This window comes from Lissotriton vulgaris, chromosome 5 (assembly GCF_964263255.1).
Source record: "Lissotriton vulgaris chromosome 5, aLisVul1.2, whole genome shotgun sequence".
Taxonomy (NCBI): domain Eukaryota; kingdom Metazoa; phylum Chordata; class Amphibia; order Caudata; family Salamandridae; genus Lissotriton; species Lissotriton vulgaris.
The window spans coordinates 1,921,049,646-1,921,062,184 of record NC_141693.1 but is presented as its reverse complement, the minus strand read 5'-3'; the positions used below and the strand labels follow the sequence as shown (position 1 = coordinate 1,921,062,184).

At 48.8% G+C, this 12,539-nt stretch overlaps 1 protein-coding gene across 2 annotated transcripts in view; it reads right to left on the bottom strand.

Annotated features, from left to right (window-relative positions):
• Window positions 1-5,609: 5,609 nt before the first annotated feature.
• LOC147717726 (E3 ubiquitin-protein ligase TRIM39-like) overlaps window positions 5,610-12,539 on the bottom strand; it is a 112,668-nt gene continuing 105,738 nt past the window's right edge. For both annotated transcript variants that reach the window (XM_086924507.1, XM_086924508.1), the window contains one exon: window positions 5,610-6,393. In XM_086924507.1, coding sequence (XP_086780633.1) covers window positions 5,852-6,393 — 542 coding nt within the window. In that variant the 3' untranslated portion in view covers window positions 5,610-5,851. The remainder of the gene's footprint in view (window positions 6,394-12,539) is intronic.

Here is a 12,539-nt window from a genome sequence, read left to right as displayed (position 1 = left end):
GTCTCCCCGCATCTCCACGATCTGCGTGGGGCCCTTCTGCTCGCTGCTCAAGCACGTTGTCTGGTCACTAGCCGCTGGCTTGTGCCCTTCCTTGACGACATCCGACAACCAACACTGCTGGTCTGGTTGCTCCAGCCCGGCCCTTGCTCCCTTTTTCGAGAGGAGCACCCCGGACCCACCTGGTCCATCCAAAGACGCCATCTTAGGCCCACCACGTGGCCCGAGATCTGCCAAGGCTTGTTGCCCCAATCCTGGGCCCAGCGACGCCGACAGCATCATTCTTCGTGGGACAGCTCGCACCTCCATCCTGGTCGCCGAGAACGCCTCCTGGTCCGTGAGACTGCAGAGCCTAGCGTCGCCCACTCACCTGGTCGAGGTGACGGCCAACCGGTGCCCTCCTGGCACCCTCTGACTACTGGCTAGTAGTACGAACTTGGTCCCCTCTGCTTTCAGGTATCATCGATCTCTGATCCAGGCTTGGATCTCTACGAACTATTCATCACTGGTCGCCGGCCAGCAACTCCTTTTTCTTCCGGCTCCTGGCTCGTCAGCGAAGACCCCCGACGCCTGTAAGACTTGTGCAGCCGCAGCCCTCGTGGCTAGGTAACTTCGGCGCCTGCATAGCCTCTTTACTCTAGGGTCCCGAGTCCCTCGCTTCCGACTTGCCTTATCGGGTCCGCCCGAGACCACTAAACTTTCCGTGCCCTCGGACACTTGTTTAATTGTGCACTTGAAGTATTTTCCTAAGAGATTTGGTTTGTGCTTAGTACCCTGTCCTCATAAAGAGTACAGGGCTGTTGTGATTCTTAATAAATATACTGTTTATTTTCATAACACTTGTGTGGTGTCCTTTCACTTGGTGTTCAAGGGGTATGTGATGGTATAACAGCTGGCTTAACACGCCCTCTCGAGTCTTTAGCCTTAGACTGCTCGTATCCACGCTACTAGGATAGCTGGTCTGTAGGTTGACTTACAACCAATCACCATAAGGGTCGTTTGGAACTATACATAGCGGTCGCTAGAATAGCGAACGCTGCATATCGGGCCAACTTCTCACAGAGACAGGGTGTCAAATGCTGCTGTGAGGTCCAGTAAGACCAACACCGTGGTTTGACCTGAATCCACCTTCATGAACACTTTCAAAAAGGCACACAATTTGCAGCGCCCTATTAACAAAAAGCATACAGCAAGCCTAACAGCACAACATATGCTTTCACAATCACTAATATACATTAGGGATTGTGAAGTGTTGTTAGGCTTCTGTGTGCCTTTTGTTGATAGATAGGGTGACAAGAATTTTAAAGCCGAATACCGGGACATTTCACACAAACAGAAAATGGACTACACATAGCTGCCAAGATTTCAGATTGCTATGTGTGACATTTTCAACATTTCAGTGCAATTAGGGCACAAGTCTTAAAAAAAGAAGTGGGGGGACTAACCTAGTTAGGCAGTATGCAAGTGACATGATGGAGCGCAACATCAATCAATCAATCATGGCATTTATAGCGCGCACTACTCACCCGGAAGGGTCTCAAGGCGCGTGGGGAGGGGGGTCTGCTACTGCTCGAACAGCCAGGTCTTGAGCTGTTTCCTGAAGGCGAGGTGGTCCTGGGTCAGTCGCAGGTGGGCGGGCAGGGAGTTCCATGTCTTAGCCGCTAGGTAGGAGAAGGATCTTCCTCCAGCGGTGGCTCTCTGGATGCGAGGCACGACGGCGAGGGCGAGGTTCGCCGATCGCAGCTGGCGGGTGGGCGTGTAGAAGGTCAGGCGGTCGTTGAGGTACCTAGGGCCCAGGTCGTGGAGGGATTTGTGTGCGTGGGTGAGGAGTCTGAACGTGATCCTCTTGTTGACAGGGAGCCAGTGTAGGTCTCTCAGGTGGCTTGAGATGTGGCTGCGTCGGGGGACGTCCAGGATGAGTCGGGCGGAGGCATTCTGGATGCGCTGGAGTCTCTTCTGAAGCTTGGCTGTTGTTCCGGCGTAGAGGGTGTTTCCATAGTCCAGTCTGCTGGTGATGAGGGCCTGGGTGACCGTCTTCCTTGTCTCGGTGGGAATCCATTGGAAAATCTTGTGGAGCATGCGGAGTGTGTGGAAGCAAGATGAGGAGACGGCGTTGACTTGCCTGGTCATCGATAGAGAGGAGTCCAGGATGATGCCCAAGTTGCGTGCGTGGTCTGTTGGCTTGGGTGCGGTGCTTAGGGCTGGGGGCCACCAGGAGTCGTCCCATGCGGAGGGGGATGTTCCCAGGATGAGGACTTCTGTCTTGTCCGTGTTCAGCTTTAGGCGGCTGCTGTTCATCCATTCGGCGACGTCTTTCATCCCATCGTGAAGGTTCGCTTTGGCGGTGTCGGGGTCTTTGGTGAGGGAGAGGATCAGCTGGGTGTCATCGGCGTAGGAAATGATGTTCAGGTTGTGGTTGCGGGCGATGGCAGCTAGTGGTTTCATGTAGATGTTGAAGAGAGTGGGGCTGAGCGAAGATCCTTGCGGGACGCCGCAGATGACTTCGGTGGCCTCTGAGCGAAACGGCGGGAGGCGTACTCTTTGTGTTCTTCCGGAGAGGAATGAGGTGATCCAGTCCAGGGCCTTCCCCTGGATGCCGGTGTCGTAGAGTCGTTGGACTAGGGTGCGGTGGCAAACAGTATCGAATGCAGCGGAGAGGTCTAGGAGGATGAGTGCCGCTGTTTCACCGTTGTCGAGCAGGGCTCAGATTTCGTCAGTGGCTGCGATGAGGGAGGTCTCGGTGCTGTGATTGGCTCTGAATCCGGACTGCGATGGGTCGAGGGATCCGTTCGTCTCGAGGAAGGCGGCCAGTTGCTTGTTGACGACCTTTTCGATGACTTTGGCCGGGAAGGGGAGGAGCGAGATGGGGCGGAAGTTCTTGAGGTCGGTCGGGTCCGCTGTTGGTTTCTTCAGTAGTGCGCTGAGCTCGGCGTGCTTCCAGCTCTCAGGGAAGGTGGCTGTGTTGAAGGAGGCGTTGATGATGTCTCGGAGATGGGGTGCGATGGTGGGGGCCGCTTTGTTGAAGATGTGGTGGGGGCACGGGTCGGTCGGCGATCCGGAGTGGATGGTGTTCATCATGCTTGTCGTGTCTTCGAGGGTCACCTCGGTCCATGTCTGGAGGATGGCGGCTGGGTGCGTAGGTTTGACCGGTGGGTGCGGGGGTTGAGCGCTGAAACTGTTGTGGATGTCGGAGATCATGCGGTGGAAGTACGAGGCGAGGGAGTCGCAGAGGTCCTGTGAGGGGGTTATGTCGTTGTTGCTGGTGCTGGGGTTGGAGAATTCCTTGACGATGTTGAAGAGCTCCTTGCTGTCATGGGCGTTCTTGTCCAGTCGTTCCTTCAGAGATTTCTTCTTTGTGGTGCGGATGAGCTGGTGATGACTGCGGGTGGCGAGTTTGAGGGCGGTCATGTTGTCGGTGGTCTTGTTGAGGAGCCAGGTCTTCTCGAGGGTGCGGCAGGCCTTCTTGGAGTCCTTGAGTTAGTCTGTGAACCAGGGAGCCTTCCTGCTTCTGGGCCTGGTGAGTGGGTCCTTCAGTGGGGCGAGGTCGTCAGCACTTGTGGTCAGCCACTGCGTGAGGTTGTAGGCTGCTGTGTTAGGGTCCGTTGTTCTGACGGGTGGGTTCTGGCTGAGGGAGGTGGCGAGCTGGTCGGCGGTGATCTTGCTCCAGTTCCTGTGGGGAGCCTGCTTCGGGTGGTGGTGGACCGTGTTCTTAGCGAAGCGGAAATGGACGCAGCTGTGGTCTGTCCAGTTGAGTACGGTGGAGTGACTGAAGGAGACGTGCTTGCTGGAGGAGAAGATAGGATCGAGCGTTTGGCCGGCCTAGTGGGTGGGGGTGTTGACCAGCTGCTTGAGTCCGAGGTTGGCGAGGTTGTCCAGCAGGGTGGTGGTGGTGTTGCGGTCGTTGTTGTTCTCCAGGTGGAAGTTGATGTCCCCGAGGAGGATGTAGTCGGTGGAGGGGAGGGCGTGTGGGCTGATGAAGTCCGTGATGTCATCGCAGAACTGTGAACGCGGTACCGGGGGTCTGTAGATGAGGGTGCCTCTGAGGGTCGTCTTGGGGTCACACATGCCATCACAGGAATTGACATCACACATGGCAACACAGGAATTGATATCACAGAAATTGACCTCACACATGGCATCACAGGAATTGGCATCATAGACAGTGGCATCACAAGCCACAACTTTACAGGAAGTGGCATCACAGGAAGTGACATCGATCTAAAGCCTTCACATATATGTTTAGCAGGTCTATCATGTGTACGTTTGAGCACAATGCGAGGATAACAGCACAGTGAACTCTGGAAGATATGGGACTTGTACACCTTGCAATCTCCCAGTTTTATGTAACATCCTGTACATTCATTTACTAACTTATATAATTTATCGTACATGTAATATGCATGTGTTAATGTATAGCACAGTTTGAAGAACTAACAAGGTTTGAGCCTTTTTTTCCCCTCCGCTTTATTTGCATCAGGTGTGAGGCTCCTGACTGCTCCCAGCCAAGAGACTCGAACAAAAGGAGGCCTGATGACCCCTCAAATTCTGCCTTCGATACGGGCTCAGCCGTGGTCTTAAATGAGAAAGCCCAGTCCCCGCCTGCACGTTGTTGCTTGTTGCAGATGGAAAGCAGACAACATGCAGGTGCTGCTGAAAGTGTCCAGAGGTTCGAAATTACACCGGGACGAGTTCAGCACATTATTCAGTGGGTCTAAATTCCTGGCAGGGTGGACGGCATTATCTACTGCAATAGTGCACATCATGTGCACTTTGCAGCTGCAGTTTCTCCCTCACAGTATGCAGGTGTTGTCAAGGCGCTACAAATATGTGATTAATGCAGTTTAGTGTGGTGATGCAGACCACCACACTACAATGCGTTAGTCTAAGCCTGATGCGTGGTACTTGGCAGGGCTGCGAAAGGCATGCAAGAATTGCAGCAGGAGATAAAAGGCATATAAGGAATGTTCTGTGGTTGGCTAAGGATGGAAAACAACAATGCATTTTAACACATTCCATTGTGGTGCAATCTTGAATAATACAGACACCTCTCAGGGATGTAGCAGTCACATCTGACAAGTGAGAGATAATAAGGGACACATTGTTACATTAAAAGACTTTTAATGGAGATTATGCTTTTGAATACTGTATCCTTTTTGTTTATTGTATGTTGCAAACCTACCTTAAGACCCTTCATGTGGGGCTGTATATAAAGAAATACACGGTCTTTTCACTTTATTAAACAAATGTTTGAGTGATATTTGCACTGATATCTGTCGCTGCACCCACACACGTGGTTGGGTTCGTGGCGCACATAGCCTTTGCTGCAGGGCATAGAGACCTTATACCGCTGCACACAGAAGAAAAAAATGAGAGGGAACATTGGTCTTGACTGTTTTCCAGAATTCCAAATCATCAATCTTTAACACCCGGACAGTTGCCTTAGTTCTAGGGCCTGGTTTGTCACTTTGGGAGGATCAGCTCTGAGTAGGTTACCTTTTATGAAGATGGGGTCCATCTTGTTTTCTAAGGCGGACTTAGAACTTCCAATAGTTTAAGCGGAGTATCGCATAAACGGACTTTCCATGAGCAAGGTGGTGTAGTATAATGATCCATTTTTTTTGTGTGTTTCATATTTATTGGGACAATTATAATACAAAACAAGGAATCAATACTATTGAGCCCATATGAGACCAGTAAACAGGCATTCTGGATTCTGTCAAAAGAAAGATCATGCCACCCAAAAAATAGGATAGAAACTAAAAGAGAGCCCCTGAGGCGAAAAAACACAAATAAATCACCACACATGTATACAACGAAGAACTGCAGTGCCACTATACACTGCTAACATTCGGTCTCACTCTCGTCCTACCGACAGGATCCGCAGCACTCCTGCATTTTTCCCTCCATCTTTTAGTCCTGGATTGAAGAAGGGCCGCAAGGTGCGGGGGAAGGAGGTCCTGGAGAAGGTGAAGAGCTGAGTTTTGTCCTGTACATTGTACACAGAGAATCTGCCTGCCTCATAGTCCAGAAAGAGACCCACGACCCTTAGAGGTATACAGGGAAACAAGGCAGCAGAGGGGGAAGTGAGAGCCTTGTATTTACCATCTCTGAGCCACACTGTCCAGTATCCATTCTTAGGACATAGTGTGATCACTTCCTTCCTGCTCACAGACTCATCACACACCCCCAGGTCCCAGGCCGTCTTGTCCCCCACCTCCACCTCCCAGTAATGTTTCCCTGAACTCAGCCTTTCTCTTCCCAAGACACTGATAGCAGGATTAAATCTCTGTGGTGTGTCAGGCAGATCCAGTGGTCTGACTCCAAGCCTCACGCTCCTTCCAGTCTGAGAGAGGATAAGCCAGGGATTTGCAGTGTCAGGATCCAAAGTGATCTCAGCTGCAAAACAGAGAAACGCAGAGATCAGAAACCACCCATTCACAGCAGAGACGGTAGCCGTAAAAATGAACAAGCCAGAGTAGACAGCCAGCCAATCACAGCAGTGGCAACTGGAATGCCTCCAATCATGATGCACAACATACTGTTGATATTACCCCCATGTCAGAAGCACCCACTTGAAGTATAGTACTCATAATAGTGTAATATCATCATTGCTTCTTTCTATATGGTACTTTGTGCTGGTAGTTTTTAGACTTGAAGTGGTGTAAACAGCAGGTTCTCATAAACAAATGTACGCACAATTAAACTAAAATGGGGAGCAGTACCCCAGAGAGGAGGTCTTAGGCGAGTCCAGAGTTATTAAAATTCACCAAATATGTAACACTCGAATCAGAAAACCACCTAATATATAGTATTTTGTCCCAGGAATCTACGCACGACTCGGCGACCCTCATTTCAGCCAAATCTTTCCATTCAAAACAAGCACTGGCAGAGCCAATAGGTCTTTTTTTTGCTGAGTGCCTCCACTTTAGACCCTTTATATATTATTATTTCATATAATTTTTGCAGTCTTACTGGCTTTGCCAATGCCTTAGATATAGAACTTTTGTTTTCTGACACTCTGGTCCAGTCCTTCAAGAAGTGGACAACTGTTCTGGTGGATGTCTTTTCCTGTTCATTTTTGGAGCGAGTTGAATGACATACTACAAGGTTGGGCCTTTTAACAACTGGGGAGAGAGGCCTCTAAGTCTTATGGCTCAAACACATGACTCTCAAATGACAGTCTGAGGACATGGATGGAAGAAAAGAAACTGAAACAAGCATTGTCAAAGCCAATATGTTTCATTAATCCGAGAGCTAAGGCACTGCCAATGTCTTTTAGCCATGTTAAATAGCAACAAGTCAAGCAACACAATGGGAGGTGAGTCAAGTCACACAATACAGTATGAGGTGGCAGGCAGTGGTGAGAAGGTAAACCATCGAAATAATGGGTGGCAAGTCAAGCAACACTACAAAGGAGGGGGGTGGAGGCCAGTTGGGACCTTACAGCCTGTGCACCAGCCGAGCCCTGAAACTATTTGCTATGTAAATAATACAACACACATCACCTAACATATAAAGAGTTTCTTCCCAATTCAAAAAAGCGTCTTTGTTTTTACCATGTGGAGCATACGATTTACATGCCTAGATATGTGCAGCATTTACAGGAAGTAAACGAAATTGAGTAGATATGAAATAATGCGGTGACTTAATTTAGATACTCTGACAAAACAGGGTCACAGGACGTTCAAATGCTGTGCACATTAATACTACCATCTCTACAAGTCAGTGTAATTTATATGGAGTATGGGAATAAAAATAGGCAATTCTTTCTAAGCGTGCCACTAAATTACTATAAACAGTATGGGTAAGCAGCTTAGCAGCACACAGAAATAAAAAAAATGCAGTGCTGCTCCGTGACCACCAGCCTAGGCCCCCTTCCTGCTGTTTGCAGTCACCAGCCCAGACCTTAGCTAAATAAAGCAGGCCTCATCACTGAGCGGTGCTAGGCTGAGACTTTCCCTCCTTCCACAGCGTTTGTGTTGCAACCTGTTGCTGGCACTTTGCGTGCGACATCCACACCTTGAAAGTGCTTTCATGCGTGCTAATGAAGAAAAAAGTTTTGGTGAAAAAAATATTTAGCAAAGAGCACAAATTTGAATTGAAGTAACCGCGATTTATCTTGGGTTTCTGGTTTCACTTTGTAAAACTCAGTCAGGAAATTGGTATCCATTTGTCTTTCCTTATTTTAATGCTTTGAAAGCAGAGTGCTTTACATGAGCACTAGTTACATTACAAAAGCACTGTTTATAGGCATGCACATAGTCACAGGATGTTGTGTGGATACTGAGAGGGCTGGAAGATATGGGCACATAGCAGATCATATTTCTGCAAATGAAGACATTCCACAGGGAGACCAATACATTTTAGGTGTCCTCGAGAGACCGCTGGGACATATGTTTTCATTTACAGATGAAGTAGAGGCCAGCTTTGGGGTGGAAAACCAGCAGTAACCGAGCAAAGAAACACACAAAAATGGAAGCAACCCAGGAGCTGCTGCTCACTCCTGTACACAAAGGAGCCAATACGCGACCAGCACACTCTTCTCCCTTCCCAGGAGAGGATGCTTGCAAACACACCAAAGATGTAAAGTAAAAGAAATGAAACGAAAATCACACACCAAATTGCTCCTGGTTTCACTTGAAAGTGTCTCTAGTTTCACAGGCACAACTCAAATGGGGGCCGATGAGGGGGATTGGGTGGGGTTGAGAGACGGGTGTGGGAGTTTATGAAAAAGGAGTGGGCAGGTGGGGGTGGAGAAGAAACGGACTATGGCTGAGGTGAATACACAAGCAGTCATATGGAATACAGCAACACAGAGAAAAGTAGCTCCAAAAACGGGAGCAGAGGATGGACACAAGCACTTAGTCAATTCTCCAAGGCAGGGCCAAGCACAAGGAGAGGACATGAAGTAGGCATCCTTTCACTAACCGAAATGAAGGAAATGATAGCAACATTGAAGCAAGCAGATAAAAAGCTGTGGGCGGGCTGTATGTCCACAGTGTGTACACAACATGTCTCAAAGAGACAGTGCATGCACTTTCTAGCCGAGACCTTAAAAGGTGGGAAAAGATAGGGAATTTGCCAAGTTGTATGGTGAAGCTGATCACCATTGATACAAACTTTTCCAGACCAATGGTGTTCATGAAAAACATAACCATGGGCCTCATTTAGAGCATGGTAGGTGGCCTACTGTCCACTTCCTAGACTACTGCCAGTCACAGTTTGATCGCTCCGTCGGCCCTGCAGTAATATGTGCAGTCACTGTGACTCCTCTGAAGGCACTGAAAGTTTTGCGAGCGGTAGTTAGGTTTTCAAAAACATACTCTCAAAGTGGGAGTTTGTTTTAGATGAATAAAAAGCTAATGACCCTGACATCCTGGGAGTTTTCTCCCATGGTGTGTGGGTAATTTTTAATATCTTCTGTTTGGGACCACTAGGCTTTTAGTGCTGACAATCAGTAGCTGTTGCAAGAGTGTTTTTTGGTCTTGGCTACAGAAAGCCTAGATGTCTGTTGACAAGACCTATTGTTTTCAATGCTTCCATATTAGAGTGGCATAAAGTCGGTCATGATCAAGATGGTGGTCATGTAAGCTGCTCTGCATTGAGCTCTGGCTGGACCACCCTGGTAAATGCATCCTGGCTCCATGCGCCCTCCTGAGGGTGACGCCTGCTGCCTGACTGAAGGGTGAGGCAGGTGACGTGGAGACACGGGGCCTCCATGAGCCACGAGAACTTTGCGAACTACCACTACACCTGCAGCCGCAGGTGTGATTTTTACAGAGCCAAGGTTAGCAAGACACTCTCCTCTTAATCACCGGCAGTTGCAGCCTCCAACTGGGTCACAAAGTCAGGGGTGCCCGGTCTGACCTATCCTGCTGGCACATAGCAAAGTGAACGCGTGCCACACAGGAGGGGGACCCTCACGGACCTCTTTGTGCCTTCTATCCGCGTCTCGATGACACTTGCCATCAGACCTCCTTCATGAGAACCAAGATGAGGCCATGGCCATGGGCTGGCCAGATACAGACAGCCCGCTCTTCTGCACAGGCCAGGGGGCCACTGAAGAACCGGATGGAAACTGCGCAGATCACACTGCATCACAACAGGCTGCACCTGTGAGTGAGTTCTCCTGTGTTATGTTATCGATCATTTGTAATGCACACAGATACTCGGAAGTGTCCCGGCGCGATAAGCCTATGCAGGGGTAAGCAGAAATGGAAAAAGCAGCTAAATGACAATCAAAAAGTAGGGTTTTCATTTGCTTCTTAAATGTCCTAAGATCGTGGTTGTTCCTGAGCTCAAACGGCAGGCTATTCCAGGCCCTGACCGCCCTTACAGAACGGGAGCTCCCTCCCGCTCTGTCAAGGCGGTATTGTGGGATGGCAGCAAAGCCATGACCCGTTGACTGGAGATGCCTAGATGGCGCATAGAAATTGAAACACCTCCTGAGGTAAGAGGGTCCAGACTTGTAGAGGGCACCATGGGCGATGATGAGTGCCTTAAACAGAATGTGCTGGTCAACAGGTAGCCAATGCAAGTTGCGAAGAAACTGCTTGATTCCGTAGCTTCGCGGAATACCTAGTAGCATTCTGGCTGCAGCGTTCTGAATAGTCTGCAGCTTTTTTATCTGGTAACAAGGAAGGCTGATGTAGAGAGAATGGGCATAATCAAGCCGCGACAGAATGAAAGCACAGGTCCCCATTTCTTTAGCCACTTTTGGCAGGAGCGGCAGACATTTCTTGAGGAGTTTCAATGTACCAAAGCACACTCCTGCCAACTTATTAATCTGAGTTCGGAATCTGAGGTCCTCGCTGAACCATACCCCAAGGTTTTTTGCTGGACTACCCAAGGTTTTTGGCATGGGGAAGCCCTCGGGCCATAGGTCATCCCGAAAATTCGGCAGAAAGGTCCCATAGAGGAGGACCTCAGACTTCTCCTCGTTGCATTTAAGTTGGGCCCGCGCCAACCAATTAAAAACGTCCGTCAGGCAGTTTCTAGCTGATTCCATGGATGCCTCATCTCATCTGTGCAGGGGCTTCCAGAAGCCCTGTGGTGGCCAACTTTTGTAAAGGTTTTAATTAACTGTACAATAAACACATTACTTACTTACTGTGGTGGCAATGGAGAGGCAGACAACACATGACGAGGGGTGAGGATCACCTTTCTGGTGGCCACAGTTACCAAACTGCAAGAGGAGGCAGCAGAGAGACTTGCGGGTTAACATACTGGTGCTGATGCCCCCCTGTTTTCAGAGAGGGGGCTCAGTGCCATTACAATGCGAGTGGCCATGGGTAAACCTAAAGCCCACAGTGGGGGAAGCAGCCACGAAGATACGGCGAAATTTACCCATCTCAGCCGTTCACAAAAGTGGTCGCGGTGACGCTACAAGAGCAGACCAGCAAATTTTATGCCATACTACTAGTCATTTTGGTTGTCAAATCCACGCTAGAGCCCAAAATTGACATAGTGGCAATGGACGTTGGGCTGTTGAAAGTGGACCGCAGGAATCAATCAGAACACGTGGAAACCAATGAATCTGTCATTGTCTTGATGCAGCCTTTGATCCAGGACATGCAGGCGCAACTCCTGGCCTTTGGAGAGGACTTGCACTATATGAACCAAAAAGTGGATGATGCTGAAGGGTGCTCACACAGAAACAATATGCACATCGTTGGAACTGCCAGAGAAGGTGAAGGGCTCATCTATGAACCTCTACCTGGAGGACTAGTTGACGCATATGATATTGGCAGGCAAACAATCAGCCTTTTCTACCACGCAGGCACATCGAGCCCCAGGTCTCCAGCCGCCCCCGGGCTCCCAACCCGACCTGTGGTTATGAGGCTCCTCAACTACAGGGACTGAGATCACATCTTACAGATGTCTTGCAGCAAAGGTCTTTTGACTATTGAAAATTGCACGGTACATATTTTTCCGGACTATACAACAGGGGTGCAGAAGCAACGGGAATCCTTCCTAGATAGACATCAAGATACGACTCTGCCAATTAAATATTCAGTAAATGTTCCCAGCCAAACTTTGCATAGCCCACGGTGATACAACCATGTACTTCACTAGCCCGGCACATGCATGGTCCTGGCTGGAGTCACAAGGGATTCCAAGTCCGCCTGACCAGACAGAAAAGAAGGGAGAGAGGCAAACTCAGATATGCAGATAATGGAGGAAACCTAAAGGACATCCCACCAAGGAGCAGGCGATAAAGAAACACAATGGTTCTTAAACCAAAGATCTACAATATCTGACTTAATCACAGATTCTTAATTTCATGTGAAGGCAACTAAATTTCAAAAGGAGAGATGTGCAAGAGAATAAATTTCATAACTTTTTATTTATTTCCACAAATGGTTCTCTTTTTATATAAATATTTTTATTTAGTGGTTGCTGCGATAGTGAATAAAGGAAATATAGAACGTGCAAGGAAAGGTAGTGCTAGAATTGAAATAAGTGAGGAAAAAGTATTTCCGAATGTGAAGGGTAGAGAGCAAAATTAGAATTATTTTTGTTATGATTGATCTTAAAGTATC